Here is a 23,945-nt window from a genome sequence, read left to right as displayed (position 1 = left end):
AACATGTTTATACGGCAAAGCTTTATTGACTTAACAGATGGGACCAAATTTTTTCCCCAACACATAGGTAAGAAATGATCAAAAATCTCACTTTGTATCTGTACTGCAGGGGTTTGCAAAGGTTATAAAGCTTAGAAGAGTCTTTAACTTTGCATGAAAATAAGGTGAGCTGCAATTACAGCATATATCTTACAATTCTGTCAGCATATACACGAGTTACCCTCTATGAACACACTCATTTTATGGTACTTGAAGAGATTAAATGCACTTTTGAACAAAAGGGTTGCTTCACAGTTGCAAACCAATCCCAGCAGCCTTCCCCTGCCCTTAGGGCAAAGCGGGAGTCTTGGCAAGGCTCCATAGGATTTGGTCTGTGGGTGCCTCCTTATAAAAGAGGAGTGTCTCAGGGTCTCTTACTCTTTGCTCTTGAGGATGACTGACACTGCTGCTGCTGCTGCTACTGCTGCTTCACGATCAGTGAGCTAACGGGAGCTCGTTGGGAAGTCTGAACCTCTGCTGTGACTTCTGTCATCTTCAGGTTCAGGTTTAAAGCTGCACGTTGAAAGAAGTAGATCTTGCAGCTTTCCCAAAGGAGGTTGGACTGTGAGTGGATAACAAGGATATAGTCAACCTAAAGAAACAGTGTCAACCTTCTATTTAAGATGCTTTTTGATTTAGTGGATTAAAAGTGAAGATGCAGAAATGCTCCAATGTGATTTGCTATAGAAATGATAATTATGGGTTACCATATTGCTTAGTTATATTGCTCTTTTTTCTCCATAGCTGGGGCAAAGATGTTCCCCTCCTTTGCATCAGTGCTGTTGCTTGCAGCACTGTGCAGTGTGTGGGCCCAGGACTTTTATGAGGAAAGGAAATCTAACAAGAAATCCAAGAACAAACCTCTGGCTGCAAATATCCATGATGGACAAGGTAGGAAAATGAATGAATTTGCAATTGCAAAGATTTTATTCATTCTAAATATGTGTGCATTCTTTCATTCTTTTTGCCTGTAGCATCAATATTTCTGCATGTGCATGGTCTTATCTAGATTGAACTGATCCATACTTAATTCTTTTGCGTTGATTTAGATTTGAAGGAAGAGAATTATTATCAGTCAAAATTATGAAACTTATAAAGCATGTGATATTGAGAATTTTCATCTTCTTCTATGTGCATACAGCCATTCTAGATGAGGACTGCAGTTTGGAGCTCTCATTCCTGTTGGATAGCTCTGAGAGCGCCAAAGACAATCATGAACAGGAGAAACAGTTTGCGATGAACGTAGTGGACAGGCTCCAAGGGGTACGGCTGCAGACCGGCCGCAGCATGAGCCTGAGGGTTGCTCTCCTGCAGTACAGCAGCCATGTCATCACAGAGCAAACCTTCAGGGACTGGAGGGGCGCCGAAAACTTCAAAACTCGCATCGCTCCCATCATCTACATCGGCCACGGCACTTACACCACCTACGCCATCACCAACATGACCAAGATCTACCTGGAAGAATCCAGTCACAGCAGCATCAAAGTCGCTGTCCTGCTCACAGACGGCATTTCCCACCCGAGGAATCCTGATATTTTCTCTGCTGTTGCTGACGCAAAAAACCAGGGCATCAAATTCTTCACTTTGGGCATCACCCGTGCAGCCAACGAGCCAGCAAACGTTGCCCAACTCCGGCTTCTAGCCAGCTCCCCAGCCTCCCAGTTCCTCCATAATTTACAAGATGAAGACATTGTTGGGAAAATCGTCACTAAGATTGTGAGTATAATACCTCGTCTATCAGCAGACGACACTCAGAAGAATATATTTACTTTGAATCTTTTCAGGGATGACACATGGGCAGGCTTGTTCAGGTTCTCCTTAAGAGATGGAATGATGACAATGCTTTGGAGAAACAAATGAAAGAATGTGAGTGACAGCTCTGGATTTAAAGCTTTTTGCACAGCTTTAGAAAGATACTGTTTGACATCTGCATGCGCATAAATCCCCCAGGATTTACTTTGTCTTGCAGTATTACACTATATTCCTTTAAGGTGCAACAGCTGGGATATCAGCCTCTTTACAGTTATAAGGACTTTCATTGAGATATTTAACTTGCTTTCTTAAAAAGCAGAAGGAAGATGTTGATTTGAATTATTTTTCATTTACATCTTTAGTTTCCCAAATATACTGCTGACATAAAAAAAGCACGCTGCAACACTACAATTAAAATACTCTGTAATACTAATGAGCTTTTGTTCTCTTTGCAGATTGGCCTGGCTGATGAAGGAGTGAGTACTATTACGAACATTTCTTCGAGAGCATCTTTGACATTAAGTTATGTGTAATGAGGTGAAGGAGCCAACTTTTACTATATAGAATTACATTTCTGACAGTTACGCTAAGCTTGTCTCTTTTTCAGTGCCCTCTGGCTCAGCGATGCGCCTGTGAGAAAGGAGAGAGGGGGCCAAGTGGGCCTGCGGTCAGTACTTAGTTTCAAACTTCTCCAAATATCCCACAACCATTTTTCTTTGAAGTGTCAAAGTCAGTCTGTCAGAGGGACGGATGCCTGAAATCTAAACATGAGCCTGATATTTTAGGAATGATAATTGTGCAGTTTTTGACAATTCAGGACAATTATTTGCTGTTTTTCTTTTTCAATTTAGCCTGCAGGCATTTGCACAAGCAGAGTAAGTGGATAGGTGGTCCTGGCCCACATTCTGTAGGCAAATCTATGGCAACAGGAAAAGAGTGTAGACACTGTAGACAACTATTCCCAGAGAAATATGTTTGTTGCAACTCTGTGTGCCCTGTCTCGGCTAAGTATTTTGCATTTTTCATGTAACATACGATGCCCCCATGGAAACCAGAGGCTCCCTGTAAAACTGGACCTTTGACCACCATAAATCTCACCTGCAACCCTTCTGCAAGTGTCAGCTATGCAAAGATGAAAACGGGCAGTATTTTTGCACTAGAAGATAAGCCCACTCATTTGCAGACTTCCACTGAAGCCCCTCTCCTTGTCTGAAAAAACAACTGAGATGATGTTAAACTTTTCAAACAAGCCTCTGGATAAATCGCGTCGCTGACAGACAGCTGCAAGGCCATTAACCAGGTGCTTTCTTCTCTGAGAGATTCTTTAAATTCTTACACTCAGACGAACAGGCTCTCATAATTGCTCTCATTAGTTTAATGGTCACAAACTAGCGATTTCTGGTGGACAGCAGCAGACACATGCTGTCCAGGTGCAACACAATAACCCCCGCGGCCCTCTGGACAAGACGACTCATGTTAACCTTTCACTTCAACTGTCAGCTTCAACCGTCAGACAGCCTTTGCATCAGTAATGGTATATTTAACACAGATAAGCAACATTAATATCTTCATGCTCTGGATTTCTTAAACAAATCCTGCCCTGTTTTTATGCAAACAAAGAAGTAGTAGCATTTTAATGGCATAAGATCAACTTTAACACTGACTTTGTTTCATTCTCCAGGGGAAGAAAGGTCGGCCTGGAGATGATGGAGTCCCGGGGCTTAAAGGGCAAAAGGTACACCCTCTCTGATGGACTTATGGACTATTGATTTTTTAGCTGGCAGGTTCTTTCAAGAGTCACCCCAATATTACATAATGAGTGCTCAACACCTTAATGTAACAGTGTTTGGTAAAACTGAAAAAAATCATTGAGAAATTAGAACTAATATGTTCTTTGTATGACAGTATTCAATATTCTCATTTATTCTTAGTATATTTTTGACTTAAAAATATATTTATTGATTGTTAAAGAGGAAAAAAACATCCTAATTGTATTATCCTCATAGTCAAGGTCAATCAAGTTCTAATTGCTAATCAAATTTGATATAAGGATGTTATTAAGAAATTCACTTTATAGTGCTGTTAAAGAAATAAGGGGAAGAATTCTTTCAGGTTTCAAAGCAGTCACTGCTATTATATAGTTGCTATATAGATGTATAAAGATATGAATACATAAATTAATAAGTTCCTTTCCCATCGCATGAGGAGTTCCACAAGGTTCAGTCTTAAGCCCATTATTATTCTATATATCAGGAATAATCAACATCAGGCCCCCTACATCATCCCATCTGACCCCTAGAATATTATCAAATGCAGCTGTTAAAACAACATGTAACATGTATTTATCAGCCCGTTCTTTCTTGATAAAAACTGCAGTTTTCTATGGAAACAGGTATTTTGGGAGTGAAATTTTCCTGCTTGGGTTTTATCCACTTACCACTACACAGCATATTGGCATCAAACCCAGTGATAGACAACATGATAGCCACAGAAATGTAAGAGTAAAATATTTCAATCGCCCCCTTGTGGCTAGTTCTGATATAGGGACTGATCTCATTGTTAAAGGTCCTGAAAATGACATGCATTCGAAAGAAAATAAAAATATTCAAACAATTATTTGACAGTTTTTCCCCCTGCTAATTTGGTCAGGTTTGCTCTCGCTGCTTGGAAGAAAGTTTCGTCCTCCTCTCCTGAAGAACCACATCCATAAGGCCACATCCATTTCCTGAGAGGGGCGGAGTCAGACAGCTCAGTAACATTTAAAGCCACAGACACTGAAACAGCTCATTCTAAACAGGGCTGAAACAGAAGTTTTTAGACATGTAAAAGTCCAGTACTGGAGCTTTTTTCAGCAACAAACTTCACAGGCATGTTTTGGGAACCCCTGACACCAGTACAAACTTGTCTTAAAGGGTTTTATTATGTAACATGTAAGGACATCTGATTGACCAAAAAAATCTCCAAAATTTGGGTCACAATTCTCCTTGAGGAGTTGATGGGGGGTCCCATGACTCAACCAGCTGACGACCACTGCTTTAGAGGACAATACATTAGTAGTTTTGGTTTACATCATCATCATCAGATCATTTTTCTCTGTACATGAAGGTCATTGTGTTTTTAACCCTCTGAAAGACACTGAGTAAACTGTTTAGAAAACTGATGGCATACTATTTAAATGACAAGGACTTTTTATTTCTGGCCAGCTTTAAACCAACACCACACATTTTATTTAATCAAGTTAAATCTTATAAAACAGCATTCATTGTAACTGAATTAAGACTGTTTTAAAGTTTGCCATCACACAAATTTTTTTGGCAATGATAAATGGATGTGGCTCTCCTGATCCTCCTCTCAGCTTGCAGCTGAAAGGAGGATCAGGAGAGGAGGCCGGAACTTATTTTTCAAGCAGGGAGGGCCAATTGATCCTGGGGGCAGGGCTGACTCCCCACATGCCATCATAAGGGGAAAATCAGGGAACAGCTTGTTTCAGCACACATTTTCTGAAATTGGAGGGGGGGGGGGATTTTCTGGATAGGGCACGGGCACATATTTTGTTACAAAAACCTGAAAAGGTTATTTTTGCATGATATGTCCCCTTTAAAATGATATTGACATAAAGATTTTAACTAGTTTGGTTCCATTAAGATTTCCACATAAATTATAGTTGTAAACAGTCATGCAATTATCTAATCTTTAGCTCAACTTCATCTTACGTTTAGGGCTGACAAGCTTTTATTTTGAAATGCTTGAAGTTTCTTTAATTTCCTGTCTTCTATACCTCTCTACTCCTGCAGCCCAGACCGTACCTTAAAGTAGCACTTTTTAATTAATGCTGTGTTTTTCTATCAGGGTGAAGCAGGATTAAGTGGCCTACCTGGGAGAGAGGGCGCTGAGGTAAATGCCTGAGTAAAGAAAATCAATTTATTCTTACTGTCGTGTGCTCACACATTAGAGCTTTCTCATTTTATTTTCTGCAGGGAAAACCGGGATACAAAGGAGAGCGGGTAGGTCATCCAGATTGGCAACGATGATAACATTTATATTCTGTATGAGGCGATTAAAGTGGCTGTGATTTCTGCACAGGGTGAGAGGGGCGAGTGCGGCACTCCAGGAATCAAAGGAGACAGGGTACAACGACACAATCAACACTGATCAAACTGTTTTCAGTCTAATAATTTGAAGTTTCTCCATGCTCTATGTGATCTAATGCTCATATCTCATCACTGTTTGATTTTTAGGGTCCTGAGGGTCCAGTTGGTGCAAGAGGGCTCAGAGGTCTGCAGGTCAGATTTATTGTAGTTTTAAAATTTATTTGATGTGTTAATTCTTGGTTCTTTCTAGGTATGCCGGCTTCCCCCCACCACCAAAAACATGCTCATTAGGTTAATTGATCACTCTAAACTGGCCATAGGCGTGAATGTGAGCATGCCTGGTTGTCTGTCTCTATGTGTTGTCTGTCTCTATATGTCAGCCCTGCGATTGACTGGCGACCAGTCCAGAGTGTACCCCGCCTCTCGCCCAATGACAGCTGGGATAGGCTCCAGCCCCCCCCCACACACACACACACACCAAATGGAAATGGTGTTAATTCTTTAGAAAACTCTCTTTGGCAGTTTGCTTTAACAAGCAGACAAAAGAAGGAAGTTTATGCCATAAAATAAAGGGATACTCAAGCAGATTTATGGTTTGATCACCTAGGATGATGCACTAGACTCCATTATTATTGTTTTGATTAGAAAAATCCATTCATTTGCTGTCTTCCTTAAAGACAAATGAAGAGCTCCTTTATAAGGAAAATGATATTTGCACAAGTCACCACATCATATCGAACATTTCCTCCTAACCTTAAAGACTGGCACAGAAAATACAAACTTGCACAGACACAAAATGTGTTTCTGGGAACTTCTTAATGAATACCTGTGTGTTTATTTCCTCTCAGGGATTACCGGGACCACATGGAGACGTCGGTCCTGAGGGCCTTCCGGGAAAGCAGGTCAGCCCCTTTTTTTTCAACAACTTTTACTCGCCTCATGCTGCTGCACATCTGCTGTGACCTTTACATTTCCTTTTATGATTAGTTTAAACAAGAGGTAGGAGCTTTAGTACCCTGGTCTTTAGCATGACACAGAGGCCTGTTTGTCTGAGTAATAAACCCCCTATGTGAGCATGTGGCAGTGAGCCAAAGTCTTCCCCATTATTACTGTGATTCACCAACACAGGCTAAAGCATCAGCTACAGTTACACTATAGGCCAGCGTTACTCAACCCTTCTCCACCAATGAGCCAAATTGTTGAAAATGTCTTAGGAAGAGCCCCAATGTAAGTGGTGGAAAGTGGCAAAAACTTTTTGAAGTGGCTATAAAAATAAGTACAAGTTGGCAAATAATGGTCAAACAGTGGCAATGAAGGGGTGAAAAGGGACAAAGTATGCATAAATGGCGAAAAAAAGTGGGTGAAAAGTGGAAGAAATGGGAGAAAAAGTGACAGAATAGGGCAGTAAGTGGCAAAAATGGGTGAGAAGTTACCAAAAAAATGAGTGACAGGTTGAAAAATGGCCCAAAAAAACCCAACAAAAACAGGGTAAAAAAATGAGTGTAAAAGTGACTTAAATGGGCAAAAAGTGGGAAATACTGTCAGAAAGCAGCAAAAACATGGCAAAAAATGAATGTAAAAGTGATGTGAATTAACAAGAATATGGGAAAAATGGTTAAAAAGCACCAAATAGTGGCAAGAATACTTAAACCGTAGCATTTAATGGCAAAACGCAGCTTAAATGGGCGAAAAATGGCATAAAAGGAAAAAATTTCAAATAGTAAAAAGCAAGATAAAAGAGGCAAAACACTGGTGGCAAAAATGGAATAGAAGTAGTAAAAAAAAGGGCAAAAAGATATGGCAAATGTGGGCTTAAAGCAGTAAAAAATGATAAAAAGTAGCAAAATTTTAAAAAAGGCAAGAAAAAATGCAAATATGTGCAGTGGAAATGTACAGACAAATAATAAAAATTAAAGCCAATTGTATTAATATGGTGATTAAAACTGATTAATGTGACCTGCAATGGATCATTTCTGAGGTCATAGTTTCTCTCCATAAAGGTTTTCCGGGGGATATTTCAAATGAAGACATAAAAGAGCCACAAATCATCACAAAAGAGTCAAATGTGGGTCTAGAGCCATGTGTTGAGTATCACAACTATAGACTCTCCTAATAGCTTATCCTGCTATTATACTACAGACCAGAAAGAGCGTACAGCATTATTATTATTAGTGTCTCAAAAAGACTCTCATATTACAACATACGTACATACAGGGCAGGGCAAAAGTATTTGTCCCCTTTCTGATTCCTGATTTTTTTGCAGATTTATCACACTTAAATGTTTCAGATCATCAAACCAAATTTAATACCTCACAAAGAAAACCCAAGTAAATAGAAAATGCAGTTTAAGGGGAAAAAGTCCAAACCTATCTGGCCCTATGTGAAAAAGTAATTGGCCCCTCTTGTTAAATCATGAGTTAACTGTGGTTAGCCACAGTTCTTGGAAAGCTGAGTTCAGTTTCACTGGCCACACCCAGGCCTGATTACCGTCAGATTTGAAGTGTGACAAATATGCAAAAAAAAAATCAGGAATCAGAAAGGGGGCACTGTACATGCTCAGGTCTCACCATATGACTGAAAACATTTGTAAAGATGAGCATCACTCGGTGGTTCAAAGGCTGTAAAAACTGAGATTTTGTAAAAGTCAATAAAAACATAATGTGATGATTTTAAAAAACCTCCAACCATTCTTTTGCTAAAAATAGCACAAAAAACAACATTTCTAATTTGACACAGGTAGCATGTTTTAAAAGAGTTGGGGCAGAGTCATGAATACAACTCTGTAACATTGACTCTCCTTTTAATAACACTGAAGCATTCTGGGAAGTGAGCAGCGTGCTTTCTGTGAAAGTGGAATGTGTCCCATACTCATTTGATGCAGGATCCCAGCTGCTTAAAAGTTTTGCTGTTTACATTTTTCAGCTGGCAACAAAAACTGACTGCAGGTAGGCCAGTACAGCACTTTGATTTTTTAACAACAATGACGTGTTGTTGTAATATATGCAAGATGTGCTCTGGCACTGTCTTGCTGAAGACCTTCTCTTAAAAAGGAAGCTGTCTATAGGTCAGAGTGTTGCTTCAAAACCTGCACATTGGTAACCGTGTAAAGCCGGCCTTCATGTCTGTCATCAGGCAACTCCAACTTGCAAAGTTCCAATCTACAATGGTTCAGACCAATCGGCATCATTTGAGGAAAACAAGGCGGTGGCTTCAGGCAGGGTGAAGTTGCACTGAAAGCCAGTATCAATGGTTGCCACAGTTAGCTTGGATATAGCGGTAGTTTTATCAGAACTGGACCACGTTTCTCTATGGAATAAAGAGCAAAACCAATGCTGCAAGCTTTCCATAATGGAAATAATGTTTTTGCTCTTCTGCTAACTTGCTTCAGCATGAGTTTGAAATAGTTAGCTCAGATGTAGCCACAGCGGTAGTATTGTCAGAACGGGACAGCATCCATCCATCCATCTTCTCCCGCTTATCCAGGGGCCGGGTCACGGTGGTAGCAGGTTAAGCGAGTCAACCTAGACATCCCTCTGCCCAGCAACACTTTCCAACTCCTGGGGAATCCCAAGGCAATCCCAGACCAGACAGGATATATAATCCCTCCAATGCATTCTGGGTCTTCCCTGATGTTTCCTCCCAGCTGGGCGTGCCCGGAAAACCTCCAAAGGGAGGTGTCCAGGAGGCATCCTTATCAGATACTCCTTTCGGTGTGAAGGAGCAGCGGCTCTTCTCCTCACTCCCTCACCTCACCTCCGGGACAACATTTCTTTATCAAAATAAGAGCAAAGAGAAACACTGAAAGCTTTTCATGTTTGGATGTTTTTTGCTCTTCTCCCGGCCTGCTTCAGCATAAGTCGGTGATCATTATGGATGAGGTTTGCCAATGCATGCAATGGCTGCTGCCACGGTAGCTATCAGCTCAGATGTAGCTGTAGTTAAGCAGCATTTTAATCAGAACTGGGCCCCATTAGCTTATTAAAATAAGAGCAAAGAGCCACACTGAAAGCTTCATGCATTTTATGCACCAAGAATAAATGTGCCATTCACACACAGATTACGCAGCATTATCCAGTAGTGCTAAGGGTAGCACTGGAATTGTGCATGCTTACTACCTCATTTTATCTTGTCGCTCTGATGGACCGGAGTTCTTCCCAAATGCTCTATATAGGAGACAGGTTAGAAAAGATAATCGCAATGACATAACTGTTAACCAGAAAATAACTGAAAAGGAACAGAGAGCACAAAAGCCGTTAAAATGGAACCGATTGTTTGCAGATAAGAGCAGGGATGTCAGGAGGAAGGAGAGCTTGTGTTACTTTCATATCTGTGGGCTTTAAAACACAATCTGTTGTACCTAATTCTGTCATTCTCTCAGAATGATTGAAGGGTTGGGTAATCCCCCCTTAGCAGTTTTTACTTATCCTAATTACTCTCAAAAGCAGTATAAAATAATGTGGTGTATATTTAATTAACAAGCACTACAACCATGTTTTACCCTATACAAATTGAGATAAAGTCACCCAGACATCAAACAAATATGTAATTTAATCCGAACTTGGCAGCAGTACAGGGCTCCCAGCTATGCTTTGATTTTTTGACGCTGTTTGTGGACTATTAAGCTCAAATTAAGCTCTTATTTGTTCTCACCTGTGGAGAGATATTTGATATCATGCCAACTAACCCACAACAGTGGAAGGATTGTAAGCAGAAGTTTTAACTTCAAAGCAGCACATCCACAACGTGTGCTTCATGTTTTCATTCATATTTAGTGATGAGTTAAATCGGTCTCTCTGTGTAACATTTATACTTCACATATAAAAGACAATCAAAGGTTTAAATGGACTGGATTAAACACAGAATGATCATTGTCACAAAAATATCCCCAATTTACATTTTTTAGGTCTTTGATTGATGCTCATTTAAGCTCTATAGCACTAAGAGATGTCATGTTTGTTAATTCAGGGTGAGCGTGGTCAACCTGGTCCTCCAGGAATTCAAGGGGAAACTGGTATAGGCCTCCCTGGACCAAAGGTGAGTCATATTACAGATCATTCTCTGGCCATATTCTTATAATCTAATGATTTTCTTATTTATTTTTTGCATTCTTTGGTTGATCCTATTGAATAAAATTTCCATTTGCATCTTCAGGGTGACATGGGATTACAGGGCCGACCAGGTCCACCTGGTCCTCCGGGAGTGGGTGAGCCTGGACTTCCTGTAAGTGATGAAGTTGGAGCTATAAAACAAACAAACAAAAATACCCTCTGATTGAGATTTTTGTGACTGTGTTGCCAATACTTTGACATAATCATTGTCTGGGTGTCCCTTCTGGTTTTTGTTGGCAGGGGCCTCAAGGACCACAGGGTGTTCAAGGGGAAAAAGGACCCCATGGTGAGGGATTTCCAGGACCAAAGGTACATTTTCCAAGTCTGCTTATTTAAAAAGTACTTAAACGATCTGGATACCAAATAAAAAATGTCATCATTGTGCTTTAGGTCACTGGTTTTCAACTGGTGGGTCAGGACCCAGTGGGTCATGGTGCTGTTTTCAGTGGGTCTCAAACATGTGCCTTAGTGGCATAAAGGCTTTGATGTACGGAAGCCCAAAGCGGACATACTACATCCTTATGTTTTAGTTAATTCCGTGAGTAGATTTTGGGTGATGTCTTGTGATCTCCTCTTTTATATCTTATTATTTTGGGATACAAAAGCTGTTTTTATTTTTTACTTTTTCACGATAATGTGTAGATTTTTTTGAGATCTCTATAACAGGAAACTGATTCAAACAAAATGTATGCATGAGTGATGCAAAACTTGATAACTTGGGTCACCATCTGTCACTAAGGAAGCACTGCATTTTAATCAAATGGCACAGTTTTTATTTGATAATAAAATGTCATCTGCTTCATTTACTTTATCAGGGGACTCCTCCACTAAACACCATATGGACAAAAATATTTGGCCACCTGACCATTACACCAACAGGGGCTGTGATGGCATTTTATTTAAATATATGTACTTTAACATGGAGTTGCCCCCCTTTTTGCAGCTATAAAAGCCTTCCCTGTTATTGAAAGGCTTTCCACAAGATTTTGACGTGCTTCCGTGAAAATTTGTGCCCATTTCTTCTGGAGAGCATTTATGAGGCCAGGCACTGATATTGGATAAGAAGGTCTGACTTGGTATCTCTGCTCCAGTTCATCCCAAAGATCCTAGATAGGGTTGAGATCAGGGCTCTGTGCTGGCCAGTCAAGTTCTTCCACACCAAACTTATCAAACCATGTCTTTATAGTCCTTGCTTTGTGCATTGGGGTACAGTCACAAAGTTGGAAGCATAGCATTGTCCAAGCTGTCTTTGTATGCTGAAGCATTAAAATAGACCTTCACTGGAGATAACGGGCCAAGCCCAGACCCCAATAACAGGCCCATACATTATTCCTCCTCCACCAAACTTTTTTGCATTGCACTTGGTGATGTATGGCTTGGATGCAGCTGCTCAGCCATGGAAACCCATTCCATGAAGCTCTCTACGCACTGCTCTTGAGCTTATCTGAAGGCCACATGAAGTTTGGAGGTCTGTAGCGATTGACTCTGCAGAAAGTTGGCGACCTTTGCACACTATGCGCCTCAGCATCCGCTGGCCCCGCTCCATCATTTTACGTAGCCTACCAATTGGTGGCTGAGTTGCTGTAGTTCCCAATCGCTTCCACTTTGTTATAATACCACTGACAGTTGACAGTGGAATATTTAGGAGCGAGGAAATTTCACGACTGGACTTGTTGCACAGGTGGCATCCTATCACAGTACCACGCTGGAATTCACTGAGCTCCTGAAAGCGACCCATTCTTTCACAAATGTTTGTAGAAACAGTCTGCATGCCTAGGTGCTTGATTTTATACACCTGTAACCGTGGAAGTGATTGGAACACCTGATTTCAATTATTTGGATGGGTGAGTGAATATTATTGGCAATATAGTGTACTTATGAAACAAAAATGTCATTACTAAAGAAAAGTTGCATTTGTGTAGGAATCCTTGGATCTTAATGTATGTTTCTGGGTCATTCTGCAGTCCGTGCCCTGTATCTGTCAGAAACCTCATCTTAGTCTGTTCCAGCTCCCTGAGTCAGAACTCAGGTGTGAACTCGGGTGTTCCTCCTCACTCTGTTGTTGATGTCTTATGTCTGTTAAAGCACTAGTATTTCCCATGCTGCAACATGCTGCCTCATATATTCTATAAAAGACTGCAAAAGAAGATAGATGTGATCCAGTTAAAGGTAACTAGTAAAAGAAATGTACAACAAACATAAAAAGCAGCACAGTGAAGCAGGATTAGCACATAATACCCCAGGCAGTGTTTTAAAAATGGCCCTCTCACAAGACCCAACTTGTAGATCAAACTGACAATGGGAGGAGAATATTTATGTAGTTGTTCGTAAATGTCCTCAAGCAACTAAACATCTGTTCATCCTGCACCAGACTTCCTTCATTTTACTCCTCTGCTATCTTATAAGTCTTGTAAAAAGGAATCAGGAAGGTTCTGTCTGACACACAAGCACACATAAATGTAATACAATCAAATTTCCATTCATTTCATTCTGATATTACTCATGCTACTCCCTCCTGCTTCATCAATCAATGATGCTTGAAAAAGTGGAAGGATCATGCAGCACCAGGACGACAGGGGGAAAACAGTACCATTCCTTGTGCATGGGATCATTTTTTATCAATCAAAAGAGGGAAACAGGAGCCAACATGCTCTTTTCCACACTTTCTAAACAGAGAACAATGCAGACTTGGCTGAGATCCAGTGGTAGCTGTATGTGATTTAACTGACGGGGATGACCTGATTTTGTTCCACAGGGTGATCGGGGGCTTCCTGGACCAAGGGGGCCGAGGGGACAGCAGGGGGTAGGAACCAAAGGAGAAAGGGTGGGTAATAAATCCAACACCTCACAGCAACTGTAACTGAAGAAGTTTGGGGCATTGGGTAGATAAATGTACTGTTGAAGTCAGTGTTAAATAAAGATATGTTTTTACATGTCATTAAAGCTATTATTGAAATAAAAGTAGCCATAGTTTTAATTATAACATTTGTTTTATTCAGTTTTCTTCCAATTTGAAACTGCAAGCTTAGACTATTTAACTCATCACTACCTTTGAGTTTCGCAGATTGTAAGAGTTTCATAGTGTTCAGAAATTATTCGGGGCTTGGTATTTTGATAAATCCCTGATGAATTGTCACAAAGGTAAAATGTGCACCTGGCAGTTTATTTCTCAGACTGGCAAATCTCTTTCAGGGTGACCTGGGGCCTTCAGGTCCTCCAGGGCCGGCTGGACCCACAGGAGTGGGCATACAAGGAGAGAAGGTGAGTGAATTGTCTTCATCTGTGTTTTTATCATGTCAAGTTCACACCTAGTACTAGAGTATAACCACATCTCTATTAAAAGCCCTCAAATCTTCATCACTTCTCAGGGAGTTGAAGGTCCAAGGGGTCCTCCAGGAGTCAGAGGACTTCCAGGAGAGGGTTTACCTGGACCTAAGGTACGTGGAACACCCACTTATCTCAAAGTTCTGTATTAGATCACATGTCATAGGTATAGCTTTTCATTTAGGTATCATTGACTGCTTCATTGAAGCATACACTTCAGTAGCCTTGTTAGGGCCAGAGCATTGAAATCATAGCCAGAACCCTATTAAAACTGAAGGAAAACTTCTTTTATGATTGTTACAGCAAACTTATCGCTAATTTGAAGGCCTTAAAATGCCCCAAATTCACAGATAGTCAATCCTCACAGGGGCCAAAATCAGCCTTTTTTGAGGGCCCCTAAATAAATAGAAACTGGTTCTCATATGGATCATGTCCTTTCAAACAAAATGTCACAAAATGCCAGACAAAGGATCCACATGCAGACACAGGACACAGGTAAAAGGTCAAAATCCGCTTAATGGAGGCAAGGTTCAGTACACAGGAGGTCAATCAGCTCAGACAAAAGTACAAAAACGGCAGGCAAAACACGGAAAACTAAGGTCATAAACTTGGTCAAAACACAAAGGGTCTATCAGGATAATAAGGCTCGAAAGTAATGCACACAGGGAGTAGAACAAAACGATCTCGCACAGAGGGAAGGGAGTGAATGGTTTAAATACACAAGGAGAGGGAAGACAACCCAGACAAGGATCACCAGGTGTAGCTACTCAGACAATCAATGGAGGTGAAACACATGAGGTGATTTCAGATGTGGGGAACAGGTAGGAATGGACAGGAAGGCGTGATCTGGAAAAGAGACACAAGGTAAGTATACAAAATAAAACAGGAAATGACAAGACTGGAAAACATGAGCTGTCACAGCTGTTTTTAATTTTAGACTTCATCTTTAGACGAAATGTCTTTTGGTTTTAGTCCCATTTAAGTCATTCTACCCTCTTTAGTTTTAGTCTAGTTTTAGTCGACGAAAACTCCAAAACATTTTAGTCTAGTCTCAGTCCATAAAGAGTCCTCACGTTTTAGTCTTTACTTTTCGTCCAAGTATTTATTCTCTTGTCTAAATCAGGTACCAAATCATGATAGTGTGTTCCATGCACTCTGCCAAACCTGGGGTCCCTGCTTTCTACAGCTGAGAGGCAGAATAGTTATAGATGCATTGTTTTTTGACAGATTTACCCACAGTAGAGAAATACCATGGGTTTTTAATGTCCAAAGAAAACTACTTTACATTTTAGTCTAGATTTAGTCATGTTGATGAAAACTAAACTTAGTTCACAGATCTTTTTTTGGTGGTCTTAAGATAAGATAAGATAAGATATTCCTTTTATTAGTCTCGCAATGGGAAATTCCAGTTTACAGCAGCAAAAAGTATTAGAGAAAACAGGCCATTTGGCGACAGAAACACAATAGAAATAGAGTACAAATAAAAGAAGTATTGCAAGAGCACTAATAAATACAAGTATGGAATATAAAAACATTGTCTTACAAAATATAAATAGTATTTACAAACAGTTATGTACAGGTTGGGTATATTACAGGTTGGGTTTGGTGGAAATATAAATATGTACACCTATATACACATATGTATACACAATATATATATATACAAACGTGTATAGATTATACATAGAAATTAGTTATTGCACAGATTATTTTGAGCAGTTTCTGTTGTAGATCCTAACAGCAGCAGGAAGGAAATACCTGCTGTACCTCTCCTTCACACACTTCGGGTGTAGCATCCTGTCGCACTTAGTCTTGTTTTGCCATGAAAACAAGGCTGTCAATGAACATTTTTAAGTCAGAGTTTTAGTCGACAAAATTAACACTGGTACAGGAAGTAAGATCATGAAGGATAAGGTCAAATTGTGGCTTTTTTGGATGTTTTACAGGCCTCAGATTTTAACTAACTAGTCAGAGGGATTTAATCTGATTGACTCCAGATTTCTTTTGCTGATTCTAAACAATTTGGATATATAAAGTTATCAAAAGCTTGAGTTTTCCCCCTATGATTTTTTTTCCCTCCTACATCAATTCAACCAATCAGCCCCTATAGACCATTCAACCTAGGCTGATGAGTTTCGTTCAGCGTATGCATCCCTAGTAGACTTGCAAAAACGCTTCTTGGACCCATGCCAGAATCCCAACAGGGGGTCCACTAGCTTCAGCTCAACTTCAAAGGGTATTTTTATGAAACCACATGACTTTAAGCAGTTATAACTTTTGTATTAATCATTCTGTGTTCTCCAGGCAACACATCTGTATCACAGTGAATCTGCCTACATGTAAAAGATGCTAATAAAAGCGCCCCCTACAGGCAACAGGAAGTGACACAAATAGGCAATTTGTGTGTTCTTTTTTACAATGATTAAGCTATCAAGCTTAGAGTTTGAAATAAAGGCCTCAATATTGACATTTTGTTGAAGAACGCCTCTCTGGCAATGGTGAGAATTTCCATTTCTTGCCATTTGACAGGAAGTCACCTTGACTCTCATATAAAGCATCTGATTGTCTTCAAATTTCACATGTATGATCAAGGTCTGCTCTTCTACACATTCATTGACTTGGCAAAAACACAGGACCTGAGGAACTGAGGAAATGCTGCCTTGGATTCATAATTAGGAAACACCAGAGGTTAGGCTAGGTTTGGTACGTTTTCATAATAATCTGTGGCATTGTGTGTATTTTTTTCTTCTAGGGAGATCAAGGTTTACCAGGAGAGCAGGGAGCTACAGGAGATAGAGGCATTGGCGAGCCAGGTCCTAAGGTAAGACAACAAGTTCTGAACTGAGCGTGTTGATTTACAGTCAGTCAGTGTTGGCATATGGGTTGTGCTGGTGTAATGAATCTATCAATAATCCATTTATACTATTGTGCTTTAACAGGGAGAGCCTGGAGCAGCTGGTTTGGGTGGTTTGCCTGGTCTTCCAGGTGAGGATGGAGCTCCAGGTCAGAAGGTAAAATGCACTCGAATAAATGAATTTAAGTATTCAATTAAAAAAGAAGTTACTGTTTAGAGCTACTCGCTGCAGCTTAAGGTTTCTGTCTAATTTACCTTTGCTTTCTCAGGGGGAGCCTGGTTTGCCTGGTTTAAGAGGGTCTGAAGGGCCACAAGGAATTGGCACCCAAGGAGAAAAAGTATGTTTGAGATTTTTTGTCCTTGTGTTTGTATTAATTGGCTAGAATTGTAATCAGATAATGTGTGCTGTAATCCTGACCAGGGGGACCAGGGTCTGAGGGGCATCCGTGGGTTACATGGACCTCCTGGGATTTCAGGACCTGCAGGACCAAAGGTGAGAAAGAATAAGACAAGTATATCATTGCTGAAATAGTAGCAGCCCTTCCCACTTCCATTTCTGTTATAGATTTATAGCATCATATCTACCCATTGAATCAAGCCAAAAACAAGACTTCTGCAAAGTGTTGGCAGATCAAGTCGGTGCAAAATAAAGAAGAGCATGCAACATATATTTAGTCATGTGCCAATCCTTGTTTTCCAGGGTGAACGTGGGATACCAGGCCAGCAGGGCATGCCAGGGCAGCCAGGACGCTCCATAGCAGGTCCAAAGGTAAAAAAATAAATAAATGAATAACAGCTCATCATCAAACTGTCTGCCCACAAAGATCTTGGCACAAAGGTAGACAAGAAGCAGGCAGCCAAACAAAATGTCAAGTGAAATTTAGAAGCAGCTAAAGCATGAAAAAAACTGCTTCTGCTGTTGAACACCATGACTTCATGATGTTGTCTGCAGGGTGACAACGGCCCCGCTGGTCCACCTGGTCCTGTTGGGGAAACAGGCCATGGATTACCTGGTCCAAAGGTAAAAACTATGATTTTCTTTAACAGAATTATTCAAAGATATTTTTCAAACTGTCATTAAATTGTTGTTTTACTTTAATTCTGTGAAACCAGGGGGAGCGTGGACATCCAGGTTTACCAGGTCCAACTGGCTCAAAAGGCGAAGGCCACCCTGGCCCTTTGGTTTGTATGACTGCTCATACTTAAAGCCCCTTTGAGAAGTCAATACTGGTTTTTAGAACATGAGAAAAAAGATCAACTGTTTCTATATTGTGGTTTTTAATGCATTTATTTGCTGCCATATGGAAAGTATCAGATAAGCATGCAGAAGAGGCAGCCTTTAAGGATTTTCTGAAACATTTTATTTGACCTTTAAAAGAAGTAGTATTAAAATGAACCACCTAAATTGCACAGGACAAGATCAGAAGAGCAATAGGATGTCCAACTTTGACCACAGGGGGCAGCAGAGTTCCTCACAGGGGCTTTATATTTTTTTGACAGGTAAATGCTGTCCAAGTTTGAAAATGCCTTTATGTTCTTATTCAGGGTCCTCCAGGATTGCCAGGATTACCAGGTGAGCCAGGTCCAGAGGGAATAGGAATCCCTGGTCCAAAGGTTTGTGAATTTACAATATTTGACTTGATTTTTCTTTTCAGCATGTCTGAAACTGGTAACGGAAAAATTGAAATCACTGTTTCAGGGTGACATTGGCTTCAGAGGACTGCCAGGTTTGCCGGGCCCACCAGGAGAGGGCATACAAGGACCACCAGTAAGAGAGATCATCTAACAAGAAGCATGTCTTAATTCTAAAAATACTCATATTCATATTTGAGTTGAAGCTCAAAATGACACCAGTTCAACTGCTGGTTAAAGACTTACGCTGTACTTGTTTTAAGGGTAATGTTGGAAGGCAAGGACCTCCTGGTCCAACTGGACCTGCAGGTGAAGGTATTCAAGGCCCAAAGGTAAATGCTGCATTTGTTTCACATGAAAGCTAATTTGATTTCATTAATATGTGCTGATATAAGACCTGTCTGGCAAAAAGCATAAAGAAGCGATTATTTAGGATCCCCTTAGATTGGAGGATGTTTTGGTGTAATTTATTAAATCTTATTTCAGGGTGAGCCAGGACCTCAAGGTATGACAGGACCAAGAGGGCCTCAAGGGGACGGACTTCCTGGAGCTAAGGTGATGGATTTATACTTATGTGCTAAAAAAATCTTTGGATAAAGGGATTTGTGCTGATTAAGAAACTTCTTGTTTCAGGGGGATCGTGGGTTCCAGGGTGAGAGGGGAATAAAAGGTGCTAAAGGAGACCTGGGAGATCCTGGAGTCCCTGGTGAAGCTGTAAGAAAAACGAAAATTCATCTGTACTTTTATCCCATTTAATGTTTTTACTACTCCTGTTATCAGGAGTGTAGTGTGATATATGTATAAGCAAAACGTATGCAGCTTATTTTCCACTGCAGATAAACTATTTAAATACAGAAACAGTGATCTTGTTTACAACTTTTGTTAATCTCAGGGGAGGCCAGGCGCTAAAGGAGAAGCCGGCCTTACTGTAAGTTTTCTGATTCAGTAAGTGTTTGAACAGCCCAAAATACAGTGATTATTTACTTATAAAGATGTTTTTGATACGTTTCAGAGAGAAGACATTATTAAGCTGATCAAAGAAATCTGTGGTAAGAAAACAAGCCAAGTTTAGTTCATGCTTAAAGTCATTATTTATTGTCAAAGTAAAAGCTAGACTTTATCCAAACAGGAAGTAAAATTTACTTAGCCTAGGGCAGAAAATTTTGCAAAAAAAAAAAATTTAACAGAGAACAGTTTGTTGAGGAAATCTCTAGACTTAACTGTTTGCATTAACAGGGTCACTTACATAAAGAAAGCATCTAGTGAGTCATTTTGTGCATGCGCTCCTTCACAATTCTAAATGTCATACGGTTTCAGTGTCCTGTTTTTTGGTTTGGTTTAGACTCTGAAAGTAGCATTTTATGGAGATTATGACATTAAAATGTATTTGTATTTGTTCACAACAACGTGGTGGTAAAGCATGTTAAAGACCCTGTAAAGTGGAATCCAGACGTTTTTGTCTCAATACCCTAGATATGTTGGAATATGGTTAGTGTAAATACTGAAAATAGTGAAATCTACATGTGACTACATTCTGGATTTGGACCGTTAGAAAGTTTTCACCTCTTTCCTGGCTTGGTTTCATGTGGGCGGGGCCAATATGTGGGCTCATGATGTCCATATCCCCCAAAACAATATACTTAGGCTGCTCAGGAGCTTCTGAAGTGAGTCCACAACAAAAAGAAACTGAAAGATGACAGAGGATTTAACAGCTGATGGATCATTTTATTTCTGGGTTCATCATTTCCCCAGGCACCACCATTTGTCCACTGTTAGAAATTTAAACATATCCTGTATGCCACCATTGAGAAAGTGTGAGTTTAGGACACATGTCAAGTACATGTAGTGACAGTCTTTCCTTGTTTTCAGGCTGTGGAGTTAAATGCAAAGAAAGGCCGATGGAACTTGTGTTCGTCATCGACAGTTCAGAGAGCGTCGGCCCTGAAAACTTTGAAATCATCAAGGACTTCGTCATCAGACTGGTGGACCGGACCACAGTTGGACGCAACGCCACCAGAATCGGCCTGGTCCTCTACAGTCTGGATGTCCACTTGGAATTTAATTTGGTACGCTACATGAGCAAACAAGACGTCAAGCAGGCTATCAGGAAAATGCCTTATATGGGCGAGGGCACCTACACTGGCACCGCCATCAGAAAAGCAACCCAGGAGGCTTTCTTCAGTGCTCGGTCTGGTGTCAGGAAAGTAGCTATCGTCATCACCGACGGTCAAACTGACAAACGGGAGCCTGTGAAACTGGACATAGCTGTGAGGGAGGCTCATGCTGCTAACATTGAGATGTATGCACTGGGGATTGTCAATTCTTCTGATCCAACACAGGCAGAGTTCCTGCGAGAGCTCAACCTTATTGCCTCTGACCCTGACAGTGAGCACATGTACCTCATTGATGACTTCAACACTCTACCAGGTGACAATCCGATTACTCTTTACTGTGTGCCATTTAAACATAATAATGAACACTTTAAAATGAGAGTAAGTAATTAAAGGATTTTTTTAACTTCTTTTTCCAGCACTGGAGTCTAAACTGGTCAGCCAGTTCTGTGAAGATGAAAATGGAGCCCTTATTTACAATCGTATTACAAATGGACACTGGAATGGCAACAATGGGCACAGCTATGGTGTAAATGGAAACGGTGCGAATGGAGAAGTGACCACTGAATATAATATCTATGGGAATAATGGTTACGGAAACACAGACGGCTACAATTATGAAGAGGAAAATCAAAATCAGAGACGCACCATCAGTCGAGGACGTGGAGACACTTTCACACTGCCCATAAGTGCTGATCCTCTCCCTGTTCAGGTTTTTAATGGAATTCATTCTGGATTGTTTTCATGAAAACTTCTATGGTATTTGTATGGAAGCCAGTTTCTGCAACTTGACAAAAAAGTAAAATGTGAAAGTTCAGAAATTCTTTAAAAAAAAAAGAATATGGAGTCATGATTATGAGATAGAAAGTTTAAATTATGAGCTAGAAAGACATTATTATGAGATACAAAGTCATAATTATTAGATAGAAAGTCAGAATTATGAGATAGAAAGTTAAAATTATGAGATAAAATTTCAAATTATGACAAAAAGTTAAAATTAGGAGATAAAAAGTCATAATCATTAGATAAAGGTCATAATTAAGAGATAACATTTGAAATTATGGCATTAAAAGTCATAATTACAAGATAAAATATCAATTATGACAAAAAGTCATAATTAAGAGATAAAAAGTCATAATTATGAGGTAAAAAGTAATTATAACAAGACAAAAAGTCATAACTAAGAGATAAAGAGTCAATTATGAGATAAAAGTCGAAATTTTGAAATCAAAATTCAATTTTGAGATAAAATGTCAAAATTATGACAAAAAGTCATAATGAAGAGAGAAAAAGTCATAATTACAAGATAAAGTGTTGAAATTAAGAGATAAAAAGTCAATCATGACATAAAAAGGAATAATATAAGATAAAAATTCATAATCTTGAGATCAAATTTTTAAATTATGAGATCAAATTTTAAATTATGAGATAAAAGCCACTTCACAATATTGACTTTATCTCATAATTTTAACTTTTTTTCTCATAATTATAAGATAACAATCTCTTAACTTTTTTATGTCATAATTTTGACTTTTTGTCTCCTAACTTTGATTTTGTATCTCATAATTATGACTTTTAATATTAAAATTTCAAGTTTTTATCTCATAAGTATGACTAAGGATTTTTTTTTAGAATGGTTTACTTTCACCTTTTTTTTTTTTAAGTGGCAGAAATGGACTGCCACATATTTGACCTTTTAATGACAGAATTTTTCTCAAATCTGACACATTTATGTGTTGTTTTCTCACTCTAGGTGGTGGAGGAAGATGAGGGTGAAGATTTAGACCTGAGAGCTCATTCACGGGGCAGTAACACAGTAGCTGTAGTCAACAAAACAACTTTCATATCTGTTGGAGAAAGCACTACCCTCAATGAGGCAGTCGTGTCATCTTCATCATCCTCTGCCTCATCCGAATCCTCTTCATCATCTCTGGGCTCAGTTTCATCTTTGAACTCTAATCAGTTGCAGTCCTCAGTGAGTCTGGTGGTGCCTGAAGGTCAGTGCATACAGGACTTTTTCATAGAAAAGCACCAGCATAAAGGATGATAGATATTCTTAATAGTAGTATCTTCATTTCATCTATTTTGGCAAGTGTGAATAAAATGACCTGTCTAGTGTTACATATTATTTGGAAAACATGCATCTGAAACATCATGTCTCCTCCAGAGGCCCCTGTTCTTGATCCTCGCTGTCTCCTCACCTTGAGCCAAGGCACCTGCAGGAGCTACACCATCCGCTGGTACTACGACAAACAGGCCAATGCCTGTGCCCAGTTTTGGTATGGAGGCTGTGGTGGAAATGACAACAATTATGAAACAGAAGATGAATGCAAGAAGACCTGTGTTCTGTTCAGAACATGTAAGTTTTGAGGATTTTGAGGATGATTATCTGTTTAGATTTAATTTCTAAATATTATTCTGTTTTGTTCCCAGCAGGATAAATGGAGAAGAAGTCATCCTCACTGGAATAAATTCCACACACGAGTTATTTCAAAGTGATCAATTTTTTCTCACCTGTGCTCAGAAAATTCGTGCACTTTTCTAACACCTCTGTCCTCAATCAAAAATGTCATTCTGGTTGAATGGAACAAAAGTCATAACCATCCTAATCAACTCTATTGAACACACTCCTCCAACCCAATGAGTGACTGACTTACTAAGCTACTCATAAAGATATAAACTTTATTACCTCAAATAAATTTTATGGTGCTTGATAAGTGAGGATAACTCATTTTCAGAGTTCGGAAAATTTAAAAACATTCTGTTTCTTATTCTTATACCTCAGTGAGCCATCTCTTTACATGTACTAAATATATCTCTATCAATACAGGGATGCTACGATGTTTTAAATGCAGAAATATGCAGGGGGGGGTTGTGTGCTCTGAATGTTGTCAGAAGAATGTGTTTATATGGGTTTTACTGGCAGCTGCGATAGATAGTCATTTATGTCTGTGTTATCCTTTAACGGCCTGTCTGTTTGGACAGTATGTGTATATCTGATGTGTCTGTATGTTTTTAATAGTAAAAATAAATT

The 23,945-nt window shown here is 39.7% G+C and overlaps 1 protein-coding gene across 1 annotated transcript; it reads left to right on the top strand.

The window, feature by feature from the left end:
- The first annotated feature begins 783 nt into the window (after positions 1-783).
- On the top strand, positions 784-23,896 carry col28a2a (collagen, type XXVIII, alpha 2a). Its single transcript, XM_041807608.1, has 35 exons — positions 784-930; positions 1,181-1,755; positions 2,247-2,267; positions 2,399-2,458; positions 3,473-3,526; positions 5,641-5,685; positions 5,769-5,795; positions 5,875-5,919; positions 6,030-6,074; positions 6,731-6,784; positions 10,848-10,916; positions 11,034-11,102; positions 11,231-11,299; positions 13,746-13,814; positions 14,183-14,251; positions 14,359-14,427; positions 17,067-17,135; positions 17,254-17,325; positions 17,438-17,506; positions 17,590-17,661; positions 17,869-17,937; positions 18,121-18,189; positions 18,282-18,350; positions 18,714-18,782; positions 18,868-18,936; positions 19,064-19,132; positions 19,287-19,355; positions 19,434-19,514; positions 19,693-19,728; positions 19,813-19,849; positions 20,670-21,227; positions 21,331-21,623; positions 22,665-22,908; positions 23,079-23,270; positions 23,345-23,896. Exons 1-35 carry the CDS (start codon positions 795-797, stop codon positions 23,350-23,352), a joined length of 3,690 nt encoding a protein of 1,229 aa, XP_041663542.1. The 5' UTR covers positions 784-794; the 3' UTR covers positions 23,353-23,896.
- The last annotated feature ends 49 nt before the right edge of the window (positions 23,897-23,945 follow it).

This window comes from Cheilinus undulatus, linkage group 15 (assembly GCF_018320785.1).
Source record: "Cheilinus undulatus linkage group 15, ASM1832078v1, whole genome shotgun sequence".
In the NCBI taxonomy this organism is placed as follows: Eukaryota; Metazoa; Chordata; class Actinopteri; order Labriformes; family Labridae; genus Cheilinus; species Cheilinus undulatus.
The sequence above is the reverse complement of the archived record's forward strand: the minus strand, read 5'-3'. Positions and strand labels throughout refer to the sequence as shown.